This window comes from Microcebus murinus, chromosome 4 (genome assembly GCF_040939455.1).
Source record: "Microcebus murinus isolate Inina chromosome 4, M.murinus_Inina_mat1.0, whole genome shotgun sequence".
Lineage (NCBI taxonomy): Eukaryota > Metazoa > Chordata > Mammalia > Primates > Cheirogaleidae > Microcebus > Microcebus murinus.
In genome coordinates this window covers 24,364,447-24,389,128 of record NC_134107.1, presented here as the reverse complement: position 1 = coordinate 24,389,128, position 24,682 = coordinate 24,364,447, and the positions used below count along the sequence as shown (strand labels likewise).

Genomic DNA, 24,682 nt, shown 5'->3' with positions numbered 1-24,682 from the left:
AACCTTCAGTTTGGTTTTGTTATCTTCATAGAAAAATTAAATCTTTGTCCTTAATGCTTAGTTCACACTTGTTGGAGTTGCAGTAAAAGAAATTGATCATGCTGATTTCTTTTCACCCCCATAGTTGATCTACTATATTTTGAAATGGAATGATATTTAATTGTCTCTTTTTTAGAGCTGTAATTTCCAACATGAAATAGCAAAGTGATCACCTATCACCTGAGTAATGATAAAGCTGATAAGGTTCAATTTCTGGCAATGATTTTAGTATTTGACTAACAACCCATCTGACTAAGAATTTTCAAGCTCACACGTATTTTATTTATCACTGTAACATCTAGCATTATGTCTGGCACTTAATGGGTGTTTGTACTAGTTTTCCATTGCTGCTGTAAAAAATTACCACAAATTTAGTGGTTTAAAACAACACACATTTATTATCTTATGGTTATCTATGTTAGAAGCCTCACCCATGTGCCACTGGACTAAAGAGGACAGCAGCATTGAGTACCTTTCTACAGGCTCTAAGGGAGAATCCATTTTCTTGCCTTTTCTGGTTGCTAGACGCTGCCCACATTGCTTGGCTCTTAGCCCCTTTTTGCTGCATCTTCCAAAACAATGTTGTATTCCTCCTACCATTTTTTCTTAGTCCCATCTCTCCCTTTGACCTCCCTATTCCACCTTTAAAGACCCATGTGATTACATTGGGCCCACCTGATAATCCGTTTATGCTCTCTATTTTAATTAAGGCAATCTGATTAGCAACCTTAATCTAGTTAACATCTTTAATTCCCTTTTGCCATGTAACATAATGTATTCACAAGTTCTAGGCATTAGGACATGGGGACATCTTTGTTGGGCCATTATTCTACCTGCCACTCTGTGCAATAAATATTTGCTGTTGGAATTTCTGAGAGTTACATATAAAACAACTCTAACTACACAGCTGCATTGCTCCTAAATATGCTTATAAGAATACTATGAAGTATACAAACGAGAAAGAACCCGTGACTCTTGTGTCCTGATCCATTGTTTTTTTTCTTTCCTTATAAAGTTGCAAATTTTCTACTTTATTCATTGTGTTATTTGTATATTTCCTGGTGACATAAATTAGAAAATGTAGGCCGGTAGCACATTTATAAAAAGTTGTTCACTTTTTATTCATGTTGAAAATGGTTACTAACTTGCTCATCAATTAGGAAAATGGTGATTGATTTGAATGTTTTCATAAAATTGGCTGCAACCCTGTAGATGTTCAAATCTAGATAATAGCTATGCAGTATACTTCACATACTTAGATTATTTTATGTGAGTTTAAACATTTACAATACTGTCTTCCAGGAACCATGAAAATGAGAAGGTAAAATCTAGTTGAGGGTAAAACTTGAGAAAATAGGGATATGAGGCCATGAAAAATCATATAATGGTCAGGATTCAGTATTTTTATTTGGGGTCTTCAAACTTTTTAAACAGGGGGCCATTTCACTGTCCCTCAGACTGTTGGAGAGTGCGGGCGCGAGTTCCACACATGCGTACTGTGGGCCCGGGATGAGTCGGCTGCTAAGCAGGACCCGCAAGGGTGACATAAACACCTGGCGGGCCAGATAAATGTCCTCGGTGGGCCACATGTGGCCCTCGGGCCATAGTTTGAGGACCCCTGATATCAAGTTTCTTTTTAGTTTTGATGACTTGATAGCCTACAAGATTGAGACTGGATTTTTTTGGTAGGATGGTTTTGTTTGTTTTTTAGAGACAGGGTCTTGCTCTGTCTCACAAGCTGGAGTACAGCAGCAGGATCATAGTTCACTGTAACCTTGAACTCCTGGACTCAGGCAATACTTCTGCCTCAGCCTCCCAAATAGCTGGGACTACAGGAGTGTGCCACCACAGCTGGCTAATTTTTTTAAATTAATTTTTATAGCGATGGGATCTCACTATGTTGCCCAGGATGGTCTGGAACTCATGACCTCAAGTGATCCTCCTGCTTCAGCCTCATGAAGTGCTTGGATTATAGGTGTGAGCCACTATGTCTGGCCTGAGACTAGTTTTTAATTTCTCATTAAAATACAAGTACTCTAGCTTCAGAAAGATATCTTTAACAAAAATATTTCTAAATCCTGACAGTTCATAATAATTATTGATCTCATACAATTAAATGTTTCTAGTAAAATATCTGTTTATCTTACATATTAGTTTTAACAAGTATTATAGCCAGGAGCCCAAGTATGTCCCTCTAAAGAGCTACAGCTGGACTGTATTTTGTGAACTTGCAATTCTCTAAACCTGAAAGAATGTGCAAATCCATGAGGGTTAGACTTGAATCCTGAAGAGAGAGTTGCATGAAGGGTGAGGCATCAGACTTTTCTGCCTTTCTTACTCCATTCCTCTAAAACTCATCTTGTTTGCCACATTTCCTAATGGTTTGAATCATTTGGAAATGGTTTTGAACTAGATTTGAGATAAGGGTAAAAATCTGAGGTGAGAAAGGTAAGGAGCAAGAAAATATAGAAGATGTTGCACTTTTGAGGTGTTCTACCTGGTCCCATATCTGTGAGAGGGATTGTATCTCTGTACATACATGAGGGAAAGCTACAAGATTGTTCCTGAGACCTGAAATTATATGTGTCATTACTGTTTAAATAAATAAAATGTGTTGCATAGTCCTCTAATGTTTCATGTTAACAAGATGACCTGTAAATAGCACAAAAAAAAGAAACCCTTTAAAAAAAAAACACTTGATAAATTTAAGTAATACTATAGAAAATGTCAGAAAACAGAAGTAAACAAAAAGAGGATAATCACCCAGAGTCTCACCAACTAGAAACCACATTCTTAAAATACGATACAGAAGCTGTCAGATAAAGAGATGTGAGTGGAAAAAACAACTCATTTTCTCCCTCTATACTCTTTAACATGCTTCTAATACCAGATGTGTGGGTATCTCTTCCCCACAAGAAGCAAGCAATTAGTTCAGCAGCTGATACCAGCTAGGTTTCCTCCAGTTCAAGTCTGGCACTGTCTACCTGGAGATAGCACCAGACCCCACAGGTGGAGAGCTCAGTCCCACAAGCTCCACCCCACCCTTTAGACATCCACCCCACTTCAAAGACCTGGGCCTCCAGAACTTCTGACTGACCAGCTTCAAGTTGGGTTCCCCACAATAGCCTCTTTGGGTTTGATTAATTTGCTAGAGTGGCTAACAGAACTCAGGGAAACTTACATGTACTAGTTTGTTATATTATAAGTCACATAGCTAGCCAAAGGCCAATCAAAGATGTATTTTGTTTCTGCTCCCTGTTGGCTAAGCCACTTTACCTCCTTTTCTAGGTAGTTATCAGTGAATGGTAATGCCTTAGCAGATGGAGATGGAATATCCAACAAATGTGGCAGCAGACACTGTCATGCATCAATCAACAATGTATTAAGTGCCTGACATGTATCTGAAAGCATGCTACATACTGAGGGTGGAAAGAGGAATACATAGAATTTTTTTGGAGTGACAGACATATAGTAATTAAACAGTGTAATAAATGCTATTACAGAAGTGTGTATAAAGTACTGTGGGAGCTAAAGAAAAAGATGGCTTCACAAAAAAAGTATCACTGGAGCCAAGTCTTTTGGCCTTTGCTCAAAGCATAATGATGAATGAAATCTTATACCATAAACATTTTAAAAAATTGCCCCTTAAGTTAGAAACTAAGGACAAAATAATTTTAATCTTTTATTCAGAATTTTAGATTATTTAAATATGAATACAATATGAAATAAACCTAAAATCTTCAAAACCTCTAAGATTTTAACTCTATGTAAAATCTGAAATGGTTCCTTTTAGGGGGTGTTTGTAGTTTTCACTCTCCAGAATCTATAATCCCCTTCCTTATTGAAAAAGCATCTGATTTGCATAATATAAGATTTCATTCATCAGTTTCAAACTTCTATTGGGAGAAGAGTGAGTTTCTTGTGTTGCTTTCATGTACTCATATGAATACCATTTTAAAAACATGTAAATATGTTCAGTGTATGTGAAGAATAAGTTGTATGTGAGAGTTTGAATTAATGTTACAATAGAAATGTTCAATTTCCTGTCATAAAGGACCATTGAAAAATGACTCAAACTTGTTTTTATAGAACATCAAAACTGTTTATACCTTTAGATTGGTTATTTTAAGTTTAAAATGTTCACCCTTTATCTGACTTGGTAAATGCAGTAATTACCCTCATATAGTAATACTTGTAATATGTTACCATGTGAATTTACTAAATTTGTTGAGATGGGGCTCCAGATTGGAGGTGTAGATATTAACTATATCTTGGTTAATTAGATAAAGCAACAAATGAAATATGTACAAATGAACTTGATATGAGTAAAATATTTACTCTTGTTATATATAATTGGATACATGTACAGATTGAGTATCCTTAATCCAAAAATCCAAAATTCAAAATTCTCCAATGAGCATTTCTTTTGTGTGTCATGTTAGTACTCAAAAAGTTTAGGATTTGAAGCATTTCTGATTTTAGATTTCAAGATCAGGAATACTCAACCTGTACTTATGTAACATAGTCAGAGGGAAAAAAAAATCAAATTGCTTTGTATGGTGTGTCATTTTTTTGTCTTGTCTTTTTTTTTTTTTTTTTAATTTATATTTTAGAGACAGGATCTGACTCTGTCACCCAGGCTTGATTTCAGTGGTGCAATCATAGCTCACTGCAGTCTCAAATTCCTGGGCACAAGCAAAGATATCCTCCTACCTAAGCTTCACAAGCATCTAGGACTAGAGGTGCATACCTCCAGCCCTAGCTAATTTTTTTTTTTCATTTGTGAAGCCAGGATCTCGCTTTGTTGACCAGGCTGGTCTTGAACTTATGGCTGCAAGCGATCCTCCCACCTTGACCTCCCAAAGTGCTGGGATTATACGCTCAGCCTGTCATTTTCTTTATTAAAATAAGTTGCTATAGAAACTTTGTTTACCTGGAACTCTTAGAGAATGAATCATTCCCAATAATAGAATTCCATGCAGCCTAATTTCCAAATACTTGGTCAGGTTTTCCTTGAAGTTCAAATGTTTAAATTTTGCTCTAAAATATATTTCATAATTTATTTACCTTATTAAATAAAGTAAATAAAAATCTACTTTTTATTTATGGTCCAGGTCATTATGAGCATCATTTATTGTGCTGTGCAGCAATGGAAGTTTATAAGGTGGTTTGTCCCTTGTGAAAAAGTGATAAAATGCTTAGAGATTTTGTGTGTGTATTATGTCCTTTTTAACCTACCTCTCATTCCTGTCACTTTTTATTCGTTGGCTTACAGCATTCTGTTCTAAATGCTAAGGAATTCGAAACCCTATTACCATTCCTTTACACATAGTATATGACATAGGAGGCTCCAGATAGTGACTAATAGTGGTCCTGGCTTAATAAATATTTATTAGTTGAAATACTGTCATGTGTTGCTTATCGACAAGGACGGGTTCTGAGAAATGCATGGTTAGGCATTTTTATCCTTGTGCAGACATCATAGACTAAACTTACACAAACCTAGATGGGATAGCCTACTACACACCTAGTCTATAAACCTGTACAGCATGTTACTGTACTGAATACTATAGGCAGTTATAACATAATGGTATTTGTGTATCTAAACATATCTAGACATAGAAAAGGTACAATCAGAATATAGTATTATAATCTTATAGAAGGAACCACATCATAATTGTCTGTCACTGAAATGTTATGTTGAACATAACTGTATTACAAAGTTGTTTATATATTATAAAGTTGTTACTGTATAACAAAGTTATCAAACATACCTTCTTTCATAATCTTACAAGGAAGAGAGGTATTTGAGGGGAAAAAAATTCAAATTGGCATTTTCCAAAGATAATTACAACATCTTAAAATTTTAAGAACTTGAAGATGCCTCAGTAAAAATCCATGTCAGGATATAAGTCTATAGCGTGAGGCTATAAGTCTTCTATAGCCAACCTTTATCTGGCTAAAATCCATGCCATTTGCTGTCACCTCAAAAAAAGAAAGACAACTGTCAGGAGACTCCCTTCCTTCTGCTAATAATATTATCTTTATACCTACTCTAGCTGCTATGTTTTTGCTGAACTAAAAGCTTCAAGAAAATAAAAAGTACTTCCTCACAATTGAGTGTTGGCCAAACCCATGCTATCCAAATATGATAAAACACTGGTTATCTAGTAATTTTTAAATTTAAAATTAAGATTATACTTTAAATAGTTGTCTAACCTGCACTCGAATGTTTATAGCAGCACAATTCATAATTGCAAGGTTGTGGAAACAGCCCAAGTGCCCATCAATCCAAGAATGGATTAATAAAATGTGGTATATGTATACCATGGAGTACTATTCAGCTCTAAGAAACAACAGTGATATAGCATATCTTATATTTTCCTGGTTAGAGCTGGAACCCATACTACTAAGTAAAGCTTCCCAAGAATGGAAAAACAAGCACCACATATACTCATCAGCAAATTGGTATTAATTGAGCAGCACCTAAGTGGACACATAGGTACTACAGTAATAGGGTATTGGGCAGGTAGGAGGGGGGAGGGGGGCGGGTATATACATACATAATGAGTGAGATGTGCACCATCTGGGGGATGGTCATGCTGTAGACTCAGACTTGGGGGGGGAAGGGGGCAATGGGCATTTATTGAAACCTTCAAATCTGTACCCCCATAATATGCCGAAATAAAAAAAAAAGGAAAAAAAATAGTTGTCTATATGAATCTTCATTTATCTTATTCTTTCATTCTTGCAATTCTCTAAATATCAGGTAAACAGACTGGTTAGGTATTTTGGAATGAGAATGTCATATAATATTCCACATTCCTTTCCCCTCCCCTAATTTTTTTAAAAATAAAAACCTTGTTTAAAAACACCTGTAGAGTTACGTACTAAATAGCTACCTCTTGAGGGCTCGCCAAAGCAAGCAGACTTTCTTTGGCTTCCTTATATAAAGCTTTTTTACACTCTGGTTATTGGCTAGAGCTTTTACATTTTCTCCTGTATCCCATTCCACTGGACAATGGGCCTTTCCTTTATTGGTGGCTTTTTTTTTTGGTCGCTAAAAATGTTGTCATGAGGATACTTCATACACGTGTGTGTGTCTGTCTGTGTGTGTGTCTGTGTCTCTATAGGATAGTTTCCTACAGTTGTTTTGCTAAGTCAAAGGTTATGTACTTTTAACATTTTGATATATGTTGTCAAATGATACTCCAAACATTAAAAACAAAAATTTGTGAGCCTGCTACCAGTATATGAGCATTTGTTTTTCCTACATCTTTAACAACATAGTTGCTTGATCTATTGATCCAGAGAACACAAGCTATAAGTAATAAATCTCAAGGTTATATTATCTTTGATTTATAGTTTCTGCAAATAGCCTTCAACAATAGGTGCTTTTAATATTTTCCTTTTATTGCTTCCAAACCTATTCAGGTATGAAATGTGCTATCAAAACAAGACAACTCCTTTTTTTTTTATTATTATTACAAGCATGTAACATCTTTTAAGGAAGTTACTTTATCATTCATTTCAAAATACTTCTTTTTTTTTTTGGAGACAGTCTCTCGCTTTGGTGCCCAAGCTAGAGTAAGTGCCATGGCATCAGCCTAGCTCACAGCAACCTCAAACTCCTGAGCTCAAGCAATCCTGCTGCCTTAGCCTCCCGAGTAGCTGGGACTACAGGCATGCGCCACCATGCCCGGCTAATTTTTTTTTTCTATATATATTAGTTGGCCAATTAATTTCTATTTATAGTAGAGACCCGGGTCTCGCTCTTGCTCAGGCTGGTTTCAAATTCCAGACCTCGAGCGGTCTGCCCACCTCGGCCTCTCAGAGTGCTAGGATTACAGGCGTGAGCCACATTTCCAAATACTTCTCTTCTTGAATACTTTTTTCATAGTTATCATGGGTGCTATTAAATAAGCAATATTTATTTATTTAAAAAAATTATTTTTAATTATTATGGGTACATAATAGTTATATATTTTTATAGGATGCATGTGATGTTTTGGTACAAGCATACAGTGTGCATTAAATCAGGGTTATTGAGGTATCCATCACCTCAGGCATTTAACATTTCTTTGTGTTATTGATAGGAACATTACAGTTCTACTCTTTTAGTTATTTTTAAATCTATCCTAATTTATTGTTGATTATAGTCACTTTGTTGTGTATTTCTTATATGATCTTTCAAGTCAGAATATTTACTTCAAATGCTTGTTCTTTCAAGTTGTAGTTCAAGAGACAGCTATTGAACTTGTTGTTTCCTTTGTTAAAATTTACATGTGATCACTTTAAAATACCCCTGAAGTTTTACTGAGCAACTAACACTGATTTAATAGTAATTGAACAATAATTTAAGACATGTTAAAACGGACTTTATTAATCCAAACATTAATGAAATAAGAGCTTTATTTATTTATTTGTCACTTCCTTGCTTGCAGGTGGATTCACCAATGAACTTGAAGCATCCTCATGACCTAGTCATATTAATGAGACAAGAAACAACAGTTAACTACCTCAAAGAATTGGAGGTGAGACAACTGGGCACATGAAATGCAGCTGAAACTTGTCGCATTTCACACTTTCTATTGTGTTTAAAAAAAGCTAAAGCATATTATTTCTTAAGCCTGATTCTTCTGACTTCTGCAGAAACATACTACCTTTAGATCATGTTGTTTTTGTTTTTGTTGTTTTTTTAAAACCATCTTATGAAGCCGGGCGCGGTGGCTCACGCCTGTAATCCTAGCTCTCTGGGAGGCCTAGGCGGGTGGATTGCTCGAGGTCGGGAGTTCGAAACCAGCCTGAGCAAGAGCGAGACCCCGTCTCTACTATAAATAGAAAGAAACTAATTGGCCAACTAATATATATATATAAAAAAAAAAAAATTAGCCGGGCATGGTGGCTCATGCCTGTAGTCCCAGCTACTTGGGAGGCTGAGACAGAAGGATCGCTTGAGCCCAGGAGTTTGAGGTTGCTGTGAGCTAGGCTGACGCCATTGCACTCACTCTAGCCTAGGCAACAAAGCGAGACTCTGTCTCAAAAAAAAAAAAAAAAAAAAAAAACCATCTTATGAAAGTGATATTTGAACAACAGTAAGAGAAACAGACTACCTGGCTTGGGTATATGCCTGACTCTTAACTCACTTATCCTTGAACAGAGTTTCTATGTTTAAGTTTTTTCATCAATTATGAAAAGAATATAATCTCTGAGAATGTTCTTAGAAAAGAATTTGGGTAAAATATGAAAAGGAAGAAAGGTTTTTAATAGCCTAAAATATGTAATTTTTTTCATTCCCAAGTGGTAAAAACTAGAGTTTTGCTCATTTACATGTCTTCTTATGCTTAAGATGAAAAGCATTAATCACTTTGTAAATTGCAACCTTGAAACTTATTAGTGCTAATAAAATCTGACCTTTTTGTTTAATAAACAAATCAAGTATAGTTTAACCTTTCACTATCATTGATTTCTATAAACCGATTTTACTTAATAGCAAACAGTAGGAGTTATTTGAATAACTAGTATTTTTCCTCATAAAATCTCTGGTTAAAAATTACAGGGTAGGCCGGGCGCTGTGGCTCACGCCTGTAATTCTAGCTCTTGGGAGGCCGAGGCGGGCGGATTGCTCAAGGTCAGGAGTTCAAAACCAGCCTGAGCAAGAGCGAGACCCCGTCTCTACTATAAATAGAAAGAAATTAATTGGCCAACTGATATATATATAAAAAATTAACCGGGCATGGTGGCGCATGCCTGTAGTCCCAGCTACCTGGGAGGCTGAGGCAGAAGGATCACTCGAGCCCAGGAGTTTGAGGTTGCTGTGAGCTAGGCTGACGCCACGGCACTCACTCTAGCCTGGGCAACAAAGCGAGACTCTGTCTCAAAAAAAAAAAAAAAAAAATTACAGGGTAAACTGAATCCAAATTTTAAGGGAACTATAAGTTGTAGAAAAAGTAAACCAAATTGCAAAATGAGACTTAGGAAATTATTGAGAATAATAAGAGTAGTAAGAGTAAAATAAGAGTGCTTAAAAACAAGAAGGAATCATAAAAATCATTCTCATTTTATTTATTTATTTATTTATTTGCGAGCCAAGATTTTGCTCTGTCACCCAGGCTGAAGTACAGTGGTATGATTATAGCTCATTATAACCTTGAATTCCTGAGCTCACATGATCCTCCCGCCTCAACTTTCTGAGTGGCTAGGACTACAGGAGTGCACAGCCACATTCGGCTGATTATTACATTTTTTTTATAGTGGTGGGATCTCATCTACGCTGGTCTCAAACTCAAGTGATCCTCTCACCTTGGCTTCCCAACACCCATATCTAGTATTACAGGCATGAGCCACTATGCCCAGCAGACAGTCTTACCTTTCAATACACAAAAATAATTTCCTATTCAGTTTAAAAATCTGAATATGAAAAGTGAAAATTTTTACTAAATAAAAAAAATGGATGGATAGATTGAATAGCCATGTCTTGCTTAATGATAGGGATACATTCTAAGAAATGTGGTGTTAGGTGATTTTGTCATTATGGGAACATCATAGAGTATATTTACACAAACCTAAATGGTATAGCATGCTACACACCTCGGCTATATGATAAAGTCTATTGCTTCTAGGCTACAAACCTGTATAGCATATTACTATAGTGAATAATATAGGCAATTATAACACAATGGTGAGTATTTGTGTATCTGAGCATAGAAAATGTACAGTAAAAATATGGTATTATAATCTGTATAATCTAATACAGGATCATCATTATACATGTGGGATCTTTTGTTGACCAAAGCATCATTATATAATACATGATTATAGATTGATAAAATTATGACCTCAAGGTTGGGAAGGATTTCTTAAACAGAAAGCACAATTAAGAAAATAGTTGATAAAAATGCCCACTTTAAAAGCTTCTCTTCAGCAAATCATACTGTGAACAAAATTAAAAGATAAGCTATAAGCTGAAAGAAGATATTTGCAATGCATATAACTGATAGAGGATAAGTTTACAGAATTATTCTTTCAATACATTTCTATAAATCAATTTTCTAAAAAAAGAAAACCTAGGGAAAAAATGGGCAGACTTGAACAGTCAGTTCATAAAATATCTCATAAACATATGAAAATATGTTCAATCTTATGATTATATTAGTTGATATAGTATACATTTTGTTACAGCATATTAGTCAACTTTTGTGTTGGCAACAAATAGTCCTAAAATGTCAGTGCTGAGGTGGAGGTTTAAGGAAGAATAACAAAACAATATAAGCCAGGTTAAAGTTTCTACTGAAAAGGAACATGTATCATCGCTGCTCACATTCTAGTGACCAAAGTAAGTCACGTGGTCATGCCTGAAGTCAGTAGGGACAGAGTAGTATACCTACAGGAAAAGGGTGTGGAAAGAACGAATAATTGGAAACAGATCATAAAATCTGTCCCCTTTAGTTACAGCCCCAAAAATCTTAATAGCCAAACAATAAGGTCATGCTAAATGATTATCTGGGGCTCTGTCTGGGATCTGTACCATGTCACTCTGATCCTTAAGTCAGGACCCAGGACAGAGCAGCCACTCTCTTTAATATTGTCATTCTCAGTAGCAGAGGGAAAAGAAAGAACATGGTGAAGTATACACTGGCTCTAAAAAACCTTCCCTATAAAAGGGTCACGTGAAACTTCTCATATTACATTGGCCAAAGCAAGTCATATTGCCCAAGGCTGAGTCCAGCAGAACAGTGATGTATGATCTTCTTGTAAGGAGGGAAAGGATATTTGTGAATGATACTTGTGAGTGTACAGATGATTCACAAATGATATTTGTGAATGTATAGTCTATCACAATAATACAGTCTACCACAATAATTATAATAAGATAATGTTTCATACTCAACAGATTGACATAAAAATACGATAAAACCAAATGTTGTTAAGATTGAGGGGGATATAGGTATGATCTACTGGTAGGATTCTAATTGTTGTAAGCACTCTGAAGAGCAGTTGACAGTATCTAAATAAACTGAAAACATGTATCCCATGTGACCCCGTGTTTCTACCCTTGCTAGAGCTTTTACACATATGCACATGAGACATTTATAAGAATATTATAGCATTTTTACTAGCAAAAACATTAAGCATCCTAAATGTTTACAGGAAAATGGATAAATACATTTTTTACATCCACTAAAATCAATTTAGAACTATGTGATGTAGATCTCAAAAACATAATACATATTAAGTTTTAAAAAAATGAAGGTGGAAGAGTGATACATACAGTATGATACCATGTATATAAAATTTTAAAATTTGAAAAGTAATGTTATATGTTGATTTTGGGTACATACTTACATAATGAAAGTTTTTTTTGTTTTGCTTTGTTTTGTTTTGTTTTGGAGACAGAGTCTCACTCTTGCCCAGGCTAGAGTGCAGTAGTATTATCATAGCTCATGGTACCCTCAAATTCTTGGGTTCAAGCAATTCTCCTGCCTCAGCCTCTTGAGTAGCTCGGACTACAGGTGTGTGCCAGCACACGCAGTTAAGTTTTCTATTTTTTGTACAGATGGGGTCTTGCTTTTGCCCAGGCTGGTTATGAACTCCTGGCCTCAAGCAATTCTCAGGCCTTTGCCTCCCAGGGTGCTAGAATTAGGTACGAGCCACTGCACCTGGCCTGAAAGTAATATTCTAAGATAGTAAGAGTACTATGGTAATATTTTATAAAAATATACATGGAAATGATACATAGATTCAGGATAGTGGTAACTTTGGTAAATTAGGGATTTAGAAGCCAGTAAAGAAGAGCTTTCATTAACTATTTTTTTTGTCCTTTTAAAAAAATACTGAAGCAAGTAAGATAAAATGCTAGCTTATTATAAGTGTAGGTGTAGAAACATGAATATGTATGTTATTCCTCTGTATGTTTGAAAAAATATATATTTTATAAGTGTGAAGAATTTACCTGGAACATCCAGGTAGCAGTAACATCATGCTTTCTATCTTGAAGGACTGAAACAACCTGGTGGGTTTGGGACAATTCAAGGAAGTTTTAATTGCAGAGCCATTCTTTATCAGGGAAGTTGGCACATGTGCTTCATGGGTAGTCAGAAATCATATTATGAAGGCATCTGTGTGCCAATATGATAGATATTGTGTTCTATTACTTTCTGTATGTGGACATCTTTTTAGAGAAGCTCATGCATGTTGAGTAAATTAACTAAAGGCATTTTGAGAATCCTTGTCTTCCTTCAGAGAGTATCCTCTGACTTTTTTTTAGAAATCATTAAATTCTTTCACTTCATTGGTATTTGGACTGAAATATTAGAAGAATCCATTCTATTTTTATTTTCTTCTCAACAGAAACAATTGGTTGCTCAAAAAATTCACATAGAAGAAAATGAGGACAGAGACACAGGACTGGAACAGAGACATAATAAAGAAGATCCAGACTGCATCAAAGCTAAGGTGCCCTTAGGGGACCTGGATCTGTATGATGGCACATACATAACTCTGGAGAGCAAAGACATCAGGTAAAGAGATTCCCTTTTGAAAAATAAAATTGTTTTTCCCCCAAACAAACCTTTGTCAAATCAGTAAGAAATTATTTCTGTAATAAGAATAAGCTTCAAGCACAGATGAGTTTATTGGAATTCAAAAATTCAAAATACGTACTATATATAAAATTCTTAGAAATCAATTAAAATATTTAACATCACAGTAGAAAATTGAATAATTTTTAGTAAAGAAAAACAACAAACTACAGATGGCCAAGAAACATGTGGAAAAAGAATTTCTCAAAATGGTACAAATTAAAACATTTAGATAGTTTTTATCTGCCAAGTTGGGAAAAACAAATCAGTAACTAGTAAAAATGTAAAGAGGCTGTCAATGGAAGTATAAATTCGTTTAACATTTTTAGAAACAACTTAGCAGAGTTATATTAGTTTTTTTAAAGTCCACAATCTTAACATTCTGTGACCTACTTACTATTTTCCCTCTAATTCTTAACTTACTCCCTTTAAATTGAACTCCCAAAATGTTGGACTGTCAGTGGCACCCATGTGAAAAAGTATGAAGTTGACTAATACTGTTTGCAAAGTTGAACTGCTATGAGAATTATGGGGAAAATTTGACATTTCTTGAAGTGTTTTTATCTCACCTTTCATTCATTCATTGCTTCTTGCTGCTTGATTTTAGCCCTGAAGATTATATAGACACAGAATCTCCTGTTCCTCCAGACCCTGAGCAACCTGATTGTACTAAAATTCTAGAACTACCATATAGTATACATGCTTTTCAGCACTTGCGAGTAAGTAGAGAACTTTGTGGGGGAAGGGAGTGCTTTTGTGTTTGCATTTTTTTCATTTGGTCTCTCACTTATAAAAACTATTTTTCTTTCTTCTGCCCTCCCAGATAGTTTTATAATTTTACAAACATCTATTTCTTTCTTTTTTTTTTTTTTTTTTTGAGATAGTCTTGCTCTGTCTTCCCGGCTAGAATACAGTGGCATTATCATAGCTCACTGCAACCTCAAACTCCTGGGCTCAAGTGATCCTCCTGCCTCAGCCTCCCAAGTAGCTGGGACTATAGGCACACGCCATGACACCTAGCTAATTTATCTATTCTTAGTAGAAATGGGATCTCGCTCTTGCTCAAACTGGTCTTGAACTCCTGACGTCAAGTAATCCTCCTGCCTCTGCCTCCAGAGTGCTAGGATTACAGGCATAAGCCACTGCACCTGCCCTACAATCATCTATTTCTTGAAATTTCTTCAAAATAAATACTACAAGATACTGAATTACTTGTGATTTTTTATATCCTTTGACTATTTTTTTTTTCAACCTTTTTCTTCTCTTCAGGGTGTACAAGAGAGAGTTAATCTTTCTGCACCTCTATTACCTAAAGAAGATCCAATCTTCACATATTTATCTAAAAGGTTAGGAAGAAGTATAGATGACATAGGTCACCTCATTCATGAAGGCCTGCAGAAGGTAAGTCATCAGTGACTTAGAGAGCCAGGAGGCTCTGTGTCAACACAAGATATTTTTCTCTCAGAAAATATCTGCCTAGCTTGTTTTTGTCCAGAGGATGATTTAAAATTATTATTACATTAATATAGATTGTATAGTTTGACGCTAGGGAGAAACATGGAGAAACTAGTCCTGTATGCCAGGAAGAGACAGTGAAAAGTTTTATTTAAACTAATTCATGAAAAACAAAATATAAACTATTTTTTGAAAGAGAAATGTCCTGGTTCTTTGCCTCCTTGCTTGGAAGAATTGCAAGCAGGGCTAGTGCAGTGGAGTGAACATAGACAGGAAGTGGTTCCACATAAACAGCTTTCATTGTAGAAAAGAAGGAAGAAAAAAGAAAGCTGCACAATTGTAGAAAAGAAGGAAGCTACACAAAGTGAAAATACATTCCAGAGGGAGGAAGGGGTCAGTCTCTACAAGTGGAGAAAGATGTTAAGGACTCCTAGGTGGCTTCTTTTTATTGGCCTGATATTGGGGAGGGCTTACAAGAAGTGTGGGATGTTACCAGATGATCTATATACCCGATTGTCAGGTGTTCTGTGTTTTCCTGCAGTCCCTTCCCCTGATTGGTCCCCAGCTTCCCTACCCCTAGGAACTGCCCTCTTGGCCTGTATTTGCCATCTGCAGATTTGATCTCTGCCTAACATAAACTAATATAACCAATAGGGCTTATAGGCTAGGTTATATATATAGTGTGTAAAAAGATTTAACATTTTAGAGGCTTTGGTATATCTACACATAGATTATCACTGTTCTCTGAACCAGAGAAAGAATCACCACCAACAAAACAAAATCTTCTATAATTTTCTTTCTTTTTGTTTTGGGTCAGGATCTATTCTGTTACCTGGGCTAGAGTGCAGTGGTGTCATCATAGCTCACTGTGATCCCTCTGAGCTCAAGTGATCCTCCTGCGTCAACCTTCCAAGGGGCCAGGAATACAAGCACTGGCCACCACATCCGACTAATCTTTCTGTTTTTTGTAGAGATGGGGTCTTGCTCTTGTTCAGGCTGGCCTTAAGCAATCCTTCTGCCTTGGCTTCCCGAAGTGCTAGGATTACAGGCATGAGCCACTGTGCCCAGCAACTCTTCTATAATTTTCTTTTTTTTTTTTTGAGACAGAGTCTGGCTTGGTTGCCCAGGCTAGAGTGAGTGCAGTGGCATTAGCCTAGCTCACAGCAACCTCAAACTCCTGGGCTCAAGCGATCCTCCTGCCTCAGCCTCCCGAGTAGCTGGGACTACAGGCATGCGCCACCATGTCCGGCTAATTTGTTCTATATATATCAGTTGGCCAATTAATTTCTTTCTATTTATAGTAGAGACGGGGTCTCACTCTTGCTCAGGCTGGTTTCCAACTCCTGACCTCAAGCAATCCACCCGCCTCGGCCTCCCAAAGTGCTAGGATTACAGGCGTGAGCCACCCGCGCCTCTTCTATAATTTTCTTTTAAAGAAACATCCACTTTAAAAAAAATGAAATAGGGAATTATATAACAAGATCCAAGAATTTAAATGTATCTGTCATTCAGTATGACATGTAGGAATTTAGAAAATGGTTTTTGCTCTTCTTTATGCCTAAGGAGTATCATAAAATGCAGGTTAGTTTCTAAGCGGTATTAATTATAGTGGTATAAAGTAAGGTGTGTAATTGCAACATTTGTATACAGTTTGTTGAAATACATAGCTCTGTGTATTGAGGGAGGAATTCTGAGATAATAGTAAGAAAAGAGTTTGACTTTCAAATGCATTATATCATTATCTTTATAGCTAAGTTACCATCTGCATCTTGTTTTTCTGAAGGTAATGTAAAACATTTGCATTCGAGAACTTGATAAGGGAAAACTGGCCCAGGATTTTACAATATCCTTCACAGAATAGTTGAGAGTAGACCATAGTGGTAAGTGCTCTATAGAAAATTAAAGTAGTGGGTAACTGGGTACGCACATTAGATTAAGCAGTCAAGGTTAACCTCTCTGGAAAGGTAAAATTTAAGTTGATACCTGAATGACAGGGAGGAACCAAACTTCAGAGATCAGAGAAGAGCATTCTAAGCCAAGGCAAAGGCCCTGAAGACTGAATGAGCTTGGGTTGTATATTAGTGTGTTTGGGCTACTATAACAAAATACACTCTAGACTATTTCCACTCAAAACACTTCTGACAACAAATGCATGGGGTTTTTTTCCTAACACCAATCAATTCTCCTGGCACCAACTGTGTGTACACTTCACTTCTGACAGTGACTACCTAAAGTTAGTGCAAAGGTTAAGGACTGAGTCCAACAAGACTACCCCCACTTCAGATGTCAATTACAAGTCAAGGCCACCAACCAACCAGCTATAAAGTCGGGGTTCCCATCACTCTCTCCTCAAGTTCAATAATTTTCTAGAACAGCTCACAGAACTCAGGAAGCAGTTATTATTATTGACTTATTAAAGGATACGGTTCAGGAGCAGTCAAATGAAAATATGCATAGGACAAGGTATGGGGGGAAGGGTGCACAGAGTCTCTATGTTTTCCCTAGGCACACTTTCCTCCTAGCACCTTAATGCTCTCCAACCCAGAAGCTCTCCAAATACTGTCATTTAGATTTTTTAATGGAGGTCTTACTAAGTAGCATGATTGATTACATTATTGGCCATTAGTGATTAACTTGATCTCTAGTCTCTCTTTTCCCCAGAAGGCAGGGAGTGGTAGTTGGAGGAAGAGCATGGCTGAAAGTTCCAATTTTCTACTAATACCTTCTTTTTTCTGGGACCAGCACAGGTTCTAAAGCTATCTGTGGTTTACCAGCTACCAGTCATGTCATTAGCATACTAAAACACTCTTATTGCTCCTGTGATTCCAGAGGTTTTAGGAAATGTTTGTCAGGAAATAGAGGCAAAGACCAGATATACATTTATCTATACCACACACTTGGTGGCTTAAACAACAGATATTTATTTGGAGGCTGAGAAATCCAAGATCAAGGTGCCAGCAATTCGGTTCCTAGTGAGGGCTTTCTTCCTGGCTTGCAGACAACTGTTACTGAAAGTTTGGCACTTGTCCCCAAGGCCTCATTAGAAAAAGGACAGGTGGTTTGAGGAAAAGAAAGGGGAGATTTATTAATTTACCAGCAAATGAGGAGGCTAAAGACTCTTGTCTCAATGTGCCATAGTCCTCACTATAAGCAGAAATACAGAGCTTTCAAAGGGAGGGTTTTCAGCTTCAGGCTATTGCTATTTAGGTATAGTTGATGGTCCTGATTGACGCCATCTCCAGGGAAGACTATCTTGTGACCTCTGCCCAGACAATTCTGTTGAGCCATTTCCTGTAGTACAAAGAACAAAGAATACTCCCCTGCCCCTCTGATTGCTAGTCTTGGTTAGGGATGAGGGTTTTCATTCCCAAAAGAATTAGGGAGGTTTTAAAGAGACAGCACATAGAACATTTTTGGTTTTTTCAAGCTATTACCTCTGTTACACAACCACTTTCTTTCTGTGTCCTCACATGGCCTCTCCTGTGTGCATGCATGAAGAGAGAGATCTCTGTCTTTTCCTCTTATAAGGGCACCAACCTGTCAACTGAAAAGAAGCCAAACTGTAAAATAATTAAAGAGGTTTATTCTGAGTCAAATTTGAGGACCATGGCCTAGAGCCATGCCCAAGAAGCCTTGAGCAAGTAGACTTGCTCTGGTTGGGTTACCGTTTGCTTTTATATGTTTTAGGGAGACAGGAATTACATGTAAAGTCATAAATCAATATATGGAAGGCATACATTGGTTTGGCCTGAAAAGGTGAGACATATCAAAGCTCAGGGGCTTATAGGTTATAGGTGGGTTTAAAGACTCATTGATTTGTAATTTGTTGAAGAAATGAAGTTTTGTCTAAAGGCTTGGAATGTTTTAAGGTAAGGAAGTCTGCTGATCAGAGACAAACCACTGGATATATGTTCAGACTCAAGCGCTCTGTTAAGTAACTAATGACCTATAGGTATGACTTAAGCTTTGTCTTGTATATTCTTAGGCCAGTTATTGAGTTACTAAGGACATCTCCAAGAAGGAAAAGGGGACATGATGAGATGAGTCTGACCTCTCTTTTCATGGCCAGTAACTCAGCTTTAGGGTGTTTTGGAGGTCCCCTTGGCCAAGAGGTGGTCCTTTTAGTCAGCTGAGGGAGAGTTTTAAGATTTTATTTTAGTTCACAAACCCTATTAAATTTGGGCCCCAACCCCTATGACCTCTCTTCACAGGCCCTTTAACGCTTCAACATATGAATTCAGGGTGTGGGCAAAACAAACATTCAGTTCATAACAGATGACATATAACCAAATTCAGGCCAATATGGCTGGAGCCTGGCAAGCAGGAGGGACATGGTAGGGAATGATGCCAGAGAAGCAGGCCAGCACCATATTACACAGGGCTCTGAAAGCCAGATTAAGGACTGTGATTCTTACTCCAAGTGTGCTGAGAAGCTAGAGCAGAGAAGCAATGTAATGCAATTATTATTTTTAAAAGATCACTCACTAAATGGAGAAGTCACTGAACAAGTCAAAACTGGAAATAGACCAGTTAGAAGGCTGTTGCAATAGTTCAAGAGAGAGATGAAGATGGTTTACACTAGAAATGGTTAGTAATGGAAATGGAGAGACTTGAACCATTACAGGATATGTTTAGAAGTTTAGAAGCTTAATAAGTTAGATGTGGGGAATAAGGACAAAAGAGGAATCAAGGATAACTCCTAAATTTTCAACCTGAGCACCTTGAAGGAGGAGCAGGGTTGGGGTCGGAGAAAAGAAAATAGAGTTCTGTTTTGGCTGTATTAAGTTGAAATACCTATGTGAGTCTAGAATTCCAGGAGAAGTTAGATCTTGGTGTATACATAGAGCATAATTGTTAAAAAGGCAGTGCAGCCTGGGTGACAGAGTGAGACCCTGTCTCTAAAACAAAGAAAAAAAGAAATGGGATTATATGAAGCCATGATACTGGATAAAGCCATCTGCTGGAAAAGTGACATTTGAGAAGAAGCCAATATGAGTCCTGGGGTAATCCCACATTTAGCAGGCAAAAAAGACCACACACAGTGTCCTGGAGAATGTGGTATCCTTAAGAACCAAGAGAAAAGGTGTTCAAAGGAAGAAGGGAACAATTAACAGTAACATTCAAACATTTACAGATTTGGAGGTGTTTTGTTTTGTTTTGTTTTTTAAGCTGCTAGACAAATTCTCAAAGAGCTATAATACTTGGAGGAGACTTTATAAGAAATCTTATGGAAAGATTTTTCTTTAAAGCATTGGTGATTTGAAAAAAAACTTTCTCAAAAGACTATTGAAAAGAAGACTAAAACCTTAGTCACAAGTCAGTTGTAAAAGAATGTACTATCCCTTAACCAACTTTTCAAGTAGTAGAAGTTGGCATGCACATGGTGCTAAAATCTTTAATTGTGTTAATGGAAAAAAAGCCAAACTCTGTAAAATAATTTTAAAGAGATTTATTCTGAGCCAAATTTGAGGATCATGACCCGGAACCATGCCCAAGAAGCCTTGATTAAGTGGACTCCCTGTTGTTGGGTTACAGTTTGGTTTTATACATTTCAGGGAGACAGGGGTTAAAGCTATACATGGGAGCATACATTGGTTTGGCCCAAAAAGGTGGGACATCTGGAAGTGGGGAGCGGGGGGTGTTACAGGTTATAGGTAGGTTTAAAGATTCTTTGCCTTGTAATTGGTTAAAGACATGAAGCTTGTCTAAAGGCTTGGAATGTTTTAACATAAGGAGCTGTTTATCAGAGACAAGCCACCAAACATATATTTGTTGTGTAAACTGAGGACTTGCAGGTTTGTCTTGAATACCCTTAAGCCTGTTAATGGGTTCCAAAGGATGTCCCCAAGAAGAGAGGGGAACATAATGAGGCATATCTGTCCTCCTTCCTTCTGGCAGGCAATTTAGTTTTAGGATATTCCTTTGGCCAAAAGGGGCTCCATTCAGTCAGCCAGTGAGAAGTGAGCCTTAGATTTTATTTTAGTTCATAATTGCATCACTCAAGAATCACATACTTTTCTTGAAAATAGAATACTTAAGGATAAATAATGTAAGATTGTACTTATTTTCATCTTAAAAATAACTATTTTTAAAATAACTATTTTAAACCATATTTAACTAAATTTAAACTATTTTTGACTATGTAAAATAACTATTTTTAAAATAATTGGTTCTTATAAAATATTCAGACTATAAAAATCTATTTAAAAAGATGTAAAAATAATTTCAAAACCATTCTTTTTGTTTCTTTTTTTTTTTTTTTGAGATTGTCTCACTCTGTCACCCAGGCTAGAGTGCAGTGGCGTCATCACAGCTCACTGCAACCTCAAACTCCTGAGCTCAAGTTCTTCTCCTGCCTCAGCCTCATGAGGAGCTGGAACTACAGGCATGCACCACCACACCAGGCTAATTTTTCTATTTTTTGTAGAGTCGAGATCTCATTCTTGCTTCGAATTCCTGAGCTCAAGCAATCCTCCCGCCTCATCCTCCCAGAGTGCTAGGATTACAGGCATGATCCAACACGACCATCCCAGAATGTAGTTTTTAATAGCTTGAATGGTTGAATTAGATTCTAAACACAAATGAGAAAATGACAAATACAAATTCATCTATAACAAAAGCATAAGCCAGTCATTTGCTTAAGTTTGTACTTTCACTGAGGTATTACATAATTAGCAAAGTTTATAAAATGTCAATTTTAAGAATTTCATGTTGGAGGTACTGGGATTTCTAAGTAGATGTCTTAATTTCTGATGTCCTAAAATAGGACCCAACAAGTTTGTAGCTACTTGGTGGATTTTTCAGCTTTATTTCTACCTTGGAATGGTAGCCTGGAGTTGGGTGGTCTCTATAGGAAGATCATACCCTAATGCACATGCTCAACTGATGATTAGGAAATTCTTTTGACAGGTGTAGTTTATTTGTACTTTGTCCTCTGATTTATCATTATTATCAGTAGTCTTGATCTTCTTCATCTTGAATTTCAGAAGAGCCAGAGTATTGAAAGTGCTCCTTTTGAGCATTCCTAGTTAAAGAAACTGTGTTGAGTTATGTTTGATTGTCACTTTGTTTCATCTCTAGAACTCTTCCTCATGGGTACTGTATAACATGGCTTCATTTTACTGGAGAATAAAGAATGAGCCATATCAGGTAGTGGAATGTGCCATGCGAGCGCTTCACTTCTCTTCCAGGTAAGATTCCTCCTCTCCTGGACCTGATTTTCCTGACTTTCCACATTCCTCAGGTCTGTTAAAGAAACAGTACATAAGAAAACAATAAGAGCAGCTTTGCATTATACTTGCATTCTCCTCCATCCTTGTTCAAAGAAATTAGTTCCATCACAAAAAAATCACAGATGTCAAAAAGTTCAGTGATAATTGTATAATAAACTTTTCATTTCCATTAAGAAAAAATATAGATATATATAATGTAGATGCTCTGTGATTCACTTGAAACTTGAATACAAGGACCTTGACTGGAGGAATTGTCATAAATTAAGTTTAACTTTTCTTAAAGCAAATATAAACCCTAAATAAATTTTAAAATCATAAAGTGTCTGGCAGACCTTACTTTTATGGCAAAATTTGTAGCTATCAGATTAAGAACCACCAATAATTTTAAAATGAAACATTATGATTATTTTAAATTATTTTCTCCACCTGTAAGTATACTCAGAGTTATTTTCCTAAGCATAGCAATTTTGAATGTCATTTTTCCTTGTCAAGTAGTTATATATATTCACGGAGCACATGCTTCTTTCCTAACATATAGTTACATCTCTCCTCTTTTAGGCACAATAAAGACATTGCCCTGGTCAATTTGGCAAATGTTCTACACAGAGCACACTTCTCTGCTGATGCTGCTGTTGTGGTCCATGCAGCTTTGGATGACAGTGACTTCTTCACTAGCTATTACACTTTGGGGAATATATATGCAGTAAATACTACTTTTTGTTTCATGAGCCATATCGGTTGCTACTTTCTTCTTTTTTTAATTTTCTTAATAGAATGCTACTTTTTTCCCTTCCTCCTTTGTTCTTAACAATGGAAATGAAGAAATTTGGAAGAAAAACCCTCAACACAATAATATGTTGTCATTGTTCTAGCCTCTTGACAAAAAAGAAAAATAATTGAATTGATTGGAATTTTAACTTCTACAGGGTACACCTCTTAAGGATAGCAATAACTTCCAACTAAACCATCCAACAGGATAGCAAGCCATCCTGTTGTGAGAATTCAGCCACTGATTATATAATAATGTTCACTGTAGAGTAATATGTAGGTGTGATCTCAGAAATCATTACGGGGTTTGGACAGATGCAACCAGGCATGGCTAACGTTACTTTCTCCTATGTGTGTGTATATGTGTGTGTTTGTTTTTGTCTCTTCAGATGCTTGGGGAGTATAACCACTCAGTGCTCTGTTATGACCATGCTTTGCAGGCCAAACCTGGGTTTGAGCAAGCTATAAAGAGGAAGCATGCTGTCCTGTGTCAGCAAAAACTCGAGCAGAAATTAGAGGCTCAACATAGGTAATTGAGAGAAAAAATTTCACTGAAGCACTAGTACCATGGAATCTTAGATTTGTGTAGGGTGGTATCAGTGTTAATTTGGTCATTGGAATTAAGAAAGAAACCTCTTCACTATTATAAATACCATCCATTTTCTCCAAGTCCTGGTGGTTTAGCATAATTTAGTGGTTGTGTAGAAGACTTATCTTCAATAGCATGGATTCCAGGACTTCCTCCAGGGAACTATTCACAGTAATAGCTGTCATTTAAATCTTTACAGTTTTGGCCAGGCGCTGTGGCTCACGCCTATAATCCTAGCACTCTGGGAGACTGAGGCGGGCGGATTGCTCGTGGTCAGGAGTTCGAAATCAGCCTGAACAAGAGCGAGACCCCATCTCTACTATAAATAGAAATTAATTGGCCAACTAATATGTATAGAAAAAATTAGCTGGGCATGGTGGGGCATGCTTGTAGTCCCAGCTACTTGAGAGGCTGAGGCAGAAGGATTGCTTGAGCCCAAGAGTTTGAGGTTGCTGTGAGCAAGGCTGACGCCACGGCACTCACTCTAGCCTGGGCAACAAAGCAAGACTCTGTCTCAAAAAAAAATAAATAAATAAATCTTTACAGTTTTGACTATTGATTATTTTCATGAAGTCAGATGGTGGTGAAGAGGCTGTGGGATACTCACTAATTCTGTTGATTACATTTTTATTTCTATAGAATACACTAAGTTTCAGTAAAATCACGTATACATGCAGTATTTGATCTTTCTCGCTTTGGGCTCCTGAAGGTGGGCTATCATTGTATTAGTTATGTGGCCCATGTTTTAATCAAATTTGTGTGTACAGTAATGGAAGTCTGTTGTACTTGGCTCTTGCAGCATACTTAGTAAAATATATGTTTGATTCCATAAATAATAGGGCTAGTTAAGAAACTTCACTATGTGAAATAAATTGTTCATATCTCAGAATTAGCCTTAATATTTTGAGTTCCTTTGGTTCTTAGAGAATTCAACAGAACTCATTAAACGTTTGTACTTGCTTATGTAGTGGGAAAAAAAGGATGACAGCTTCTTATTTATAACTGGCTTCTGTTATGCG

The 24,682-nt window shown here is 36.7% G+C and overlaps 1 protein-coding gene and 1 pseudogene across 4 annotated transcripts in view; one reads left to right on the top strand and one right to left on the bottom strand.

Moving 5' to 3' along the window:
* The window catches only part of TTC17 (tetratricopeptide repeat domain 17), a 125,899-nt gene that overhangs the window by 11,568 nt on the left and 89,649 nt on the right, over positions 1-24,682 (top strand). For 3 of the 4 annotated variants that reach the window (XM_012790672.3, XM_012790645.3, XM_076002020.1), the window contains exons 2-8: positions 8,484-8,573; positions 13,390-13,559; positions 14,227-14,338; positions 14,889-15,020; positions 22,155-22,264; positions 22,865-23,009; positions 23,464-23,603. In XM_012790672.3, coding sequence (XP_012646126.1) covers positions 8,484-8,573; positions 13,390-13,559; positions 14,227-14,338; positions 14,889-15,020; positions 22,155-22,264; positions 22,865-23,009; positions 23,464-23,603 — 899 coding nt within the window. The remainder of the gene's footprint in view (positions 1-8,483; positions 8,574-13,389; positions 13,560-14,226; positions 14,339-14,888; positions 15,021-22,154; positions 22,265-22,864; positions 23,010-23,463; positions 23,604-24,682) is intronic. The other variant, XM_076002019.1, reaches the window with a different exon arrangement.
* LOC142870791 (uncharacterized) lies at positions 20,231-20,277 on the bottom strand (annotated as a pseudogene).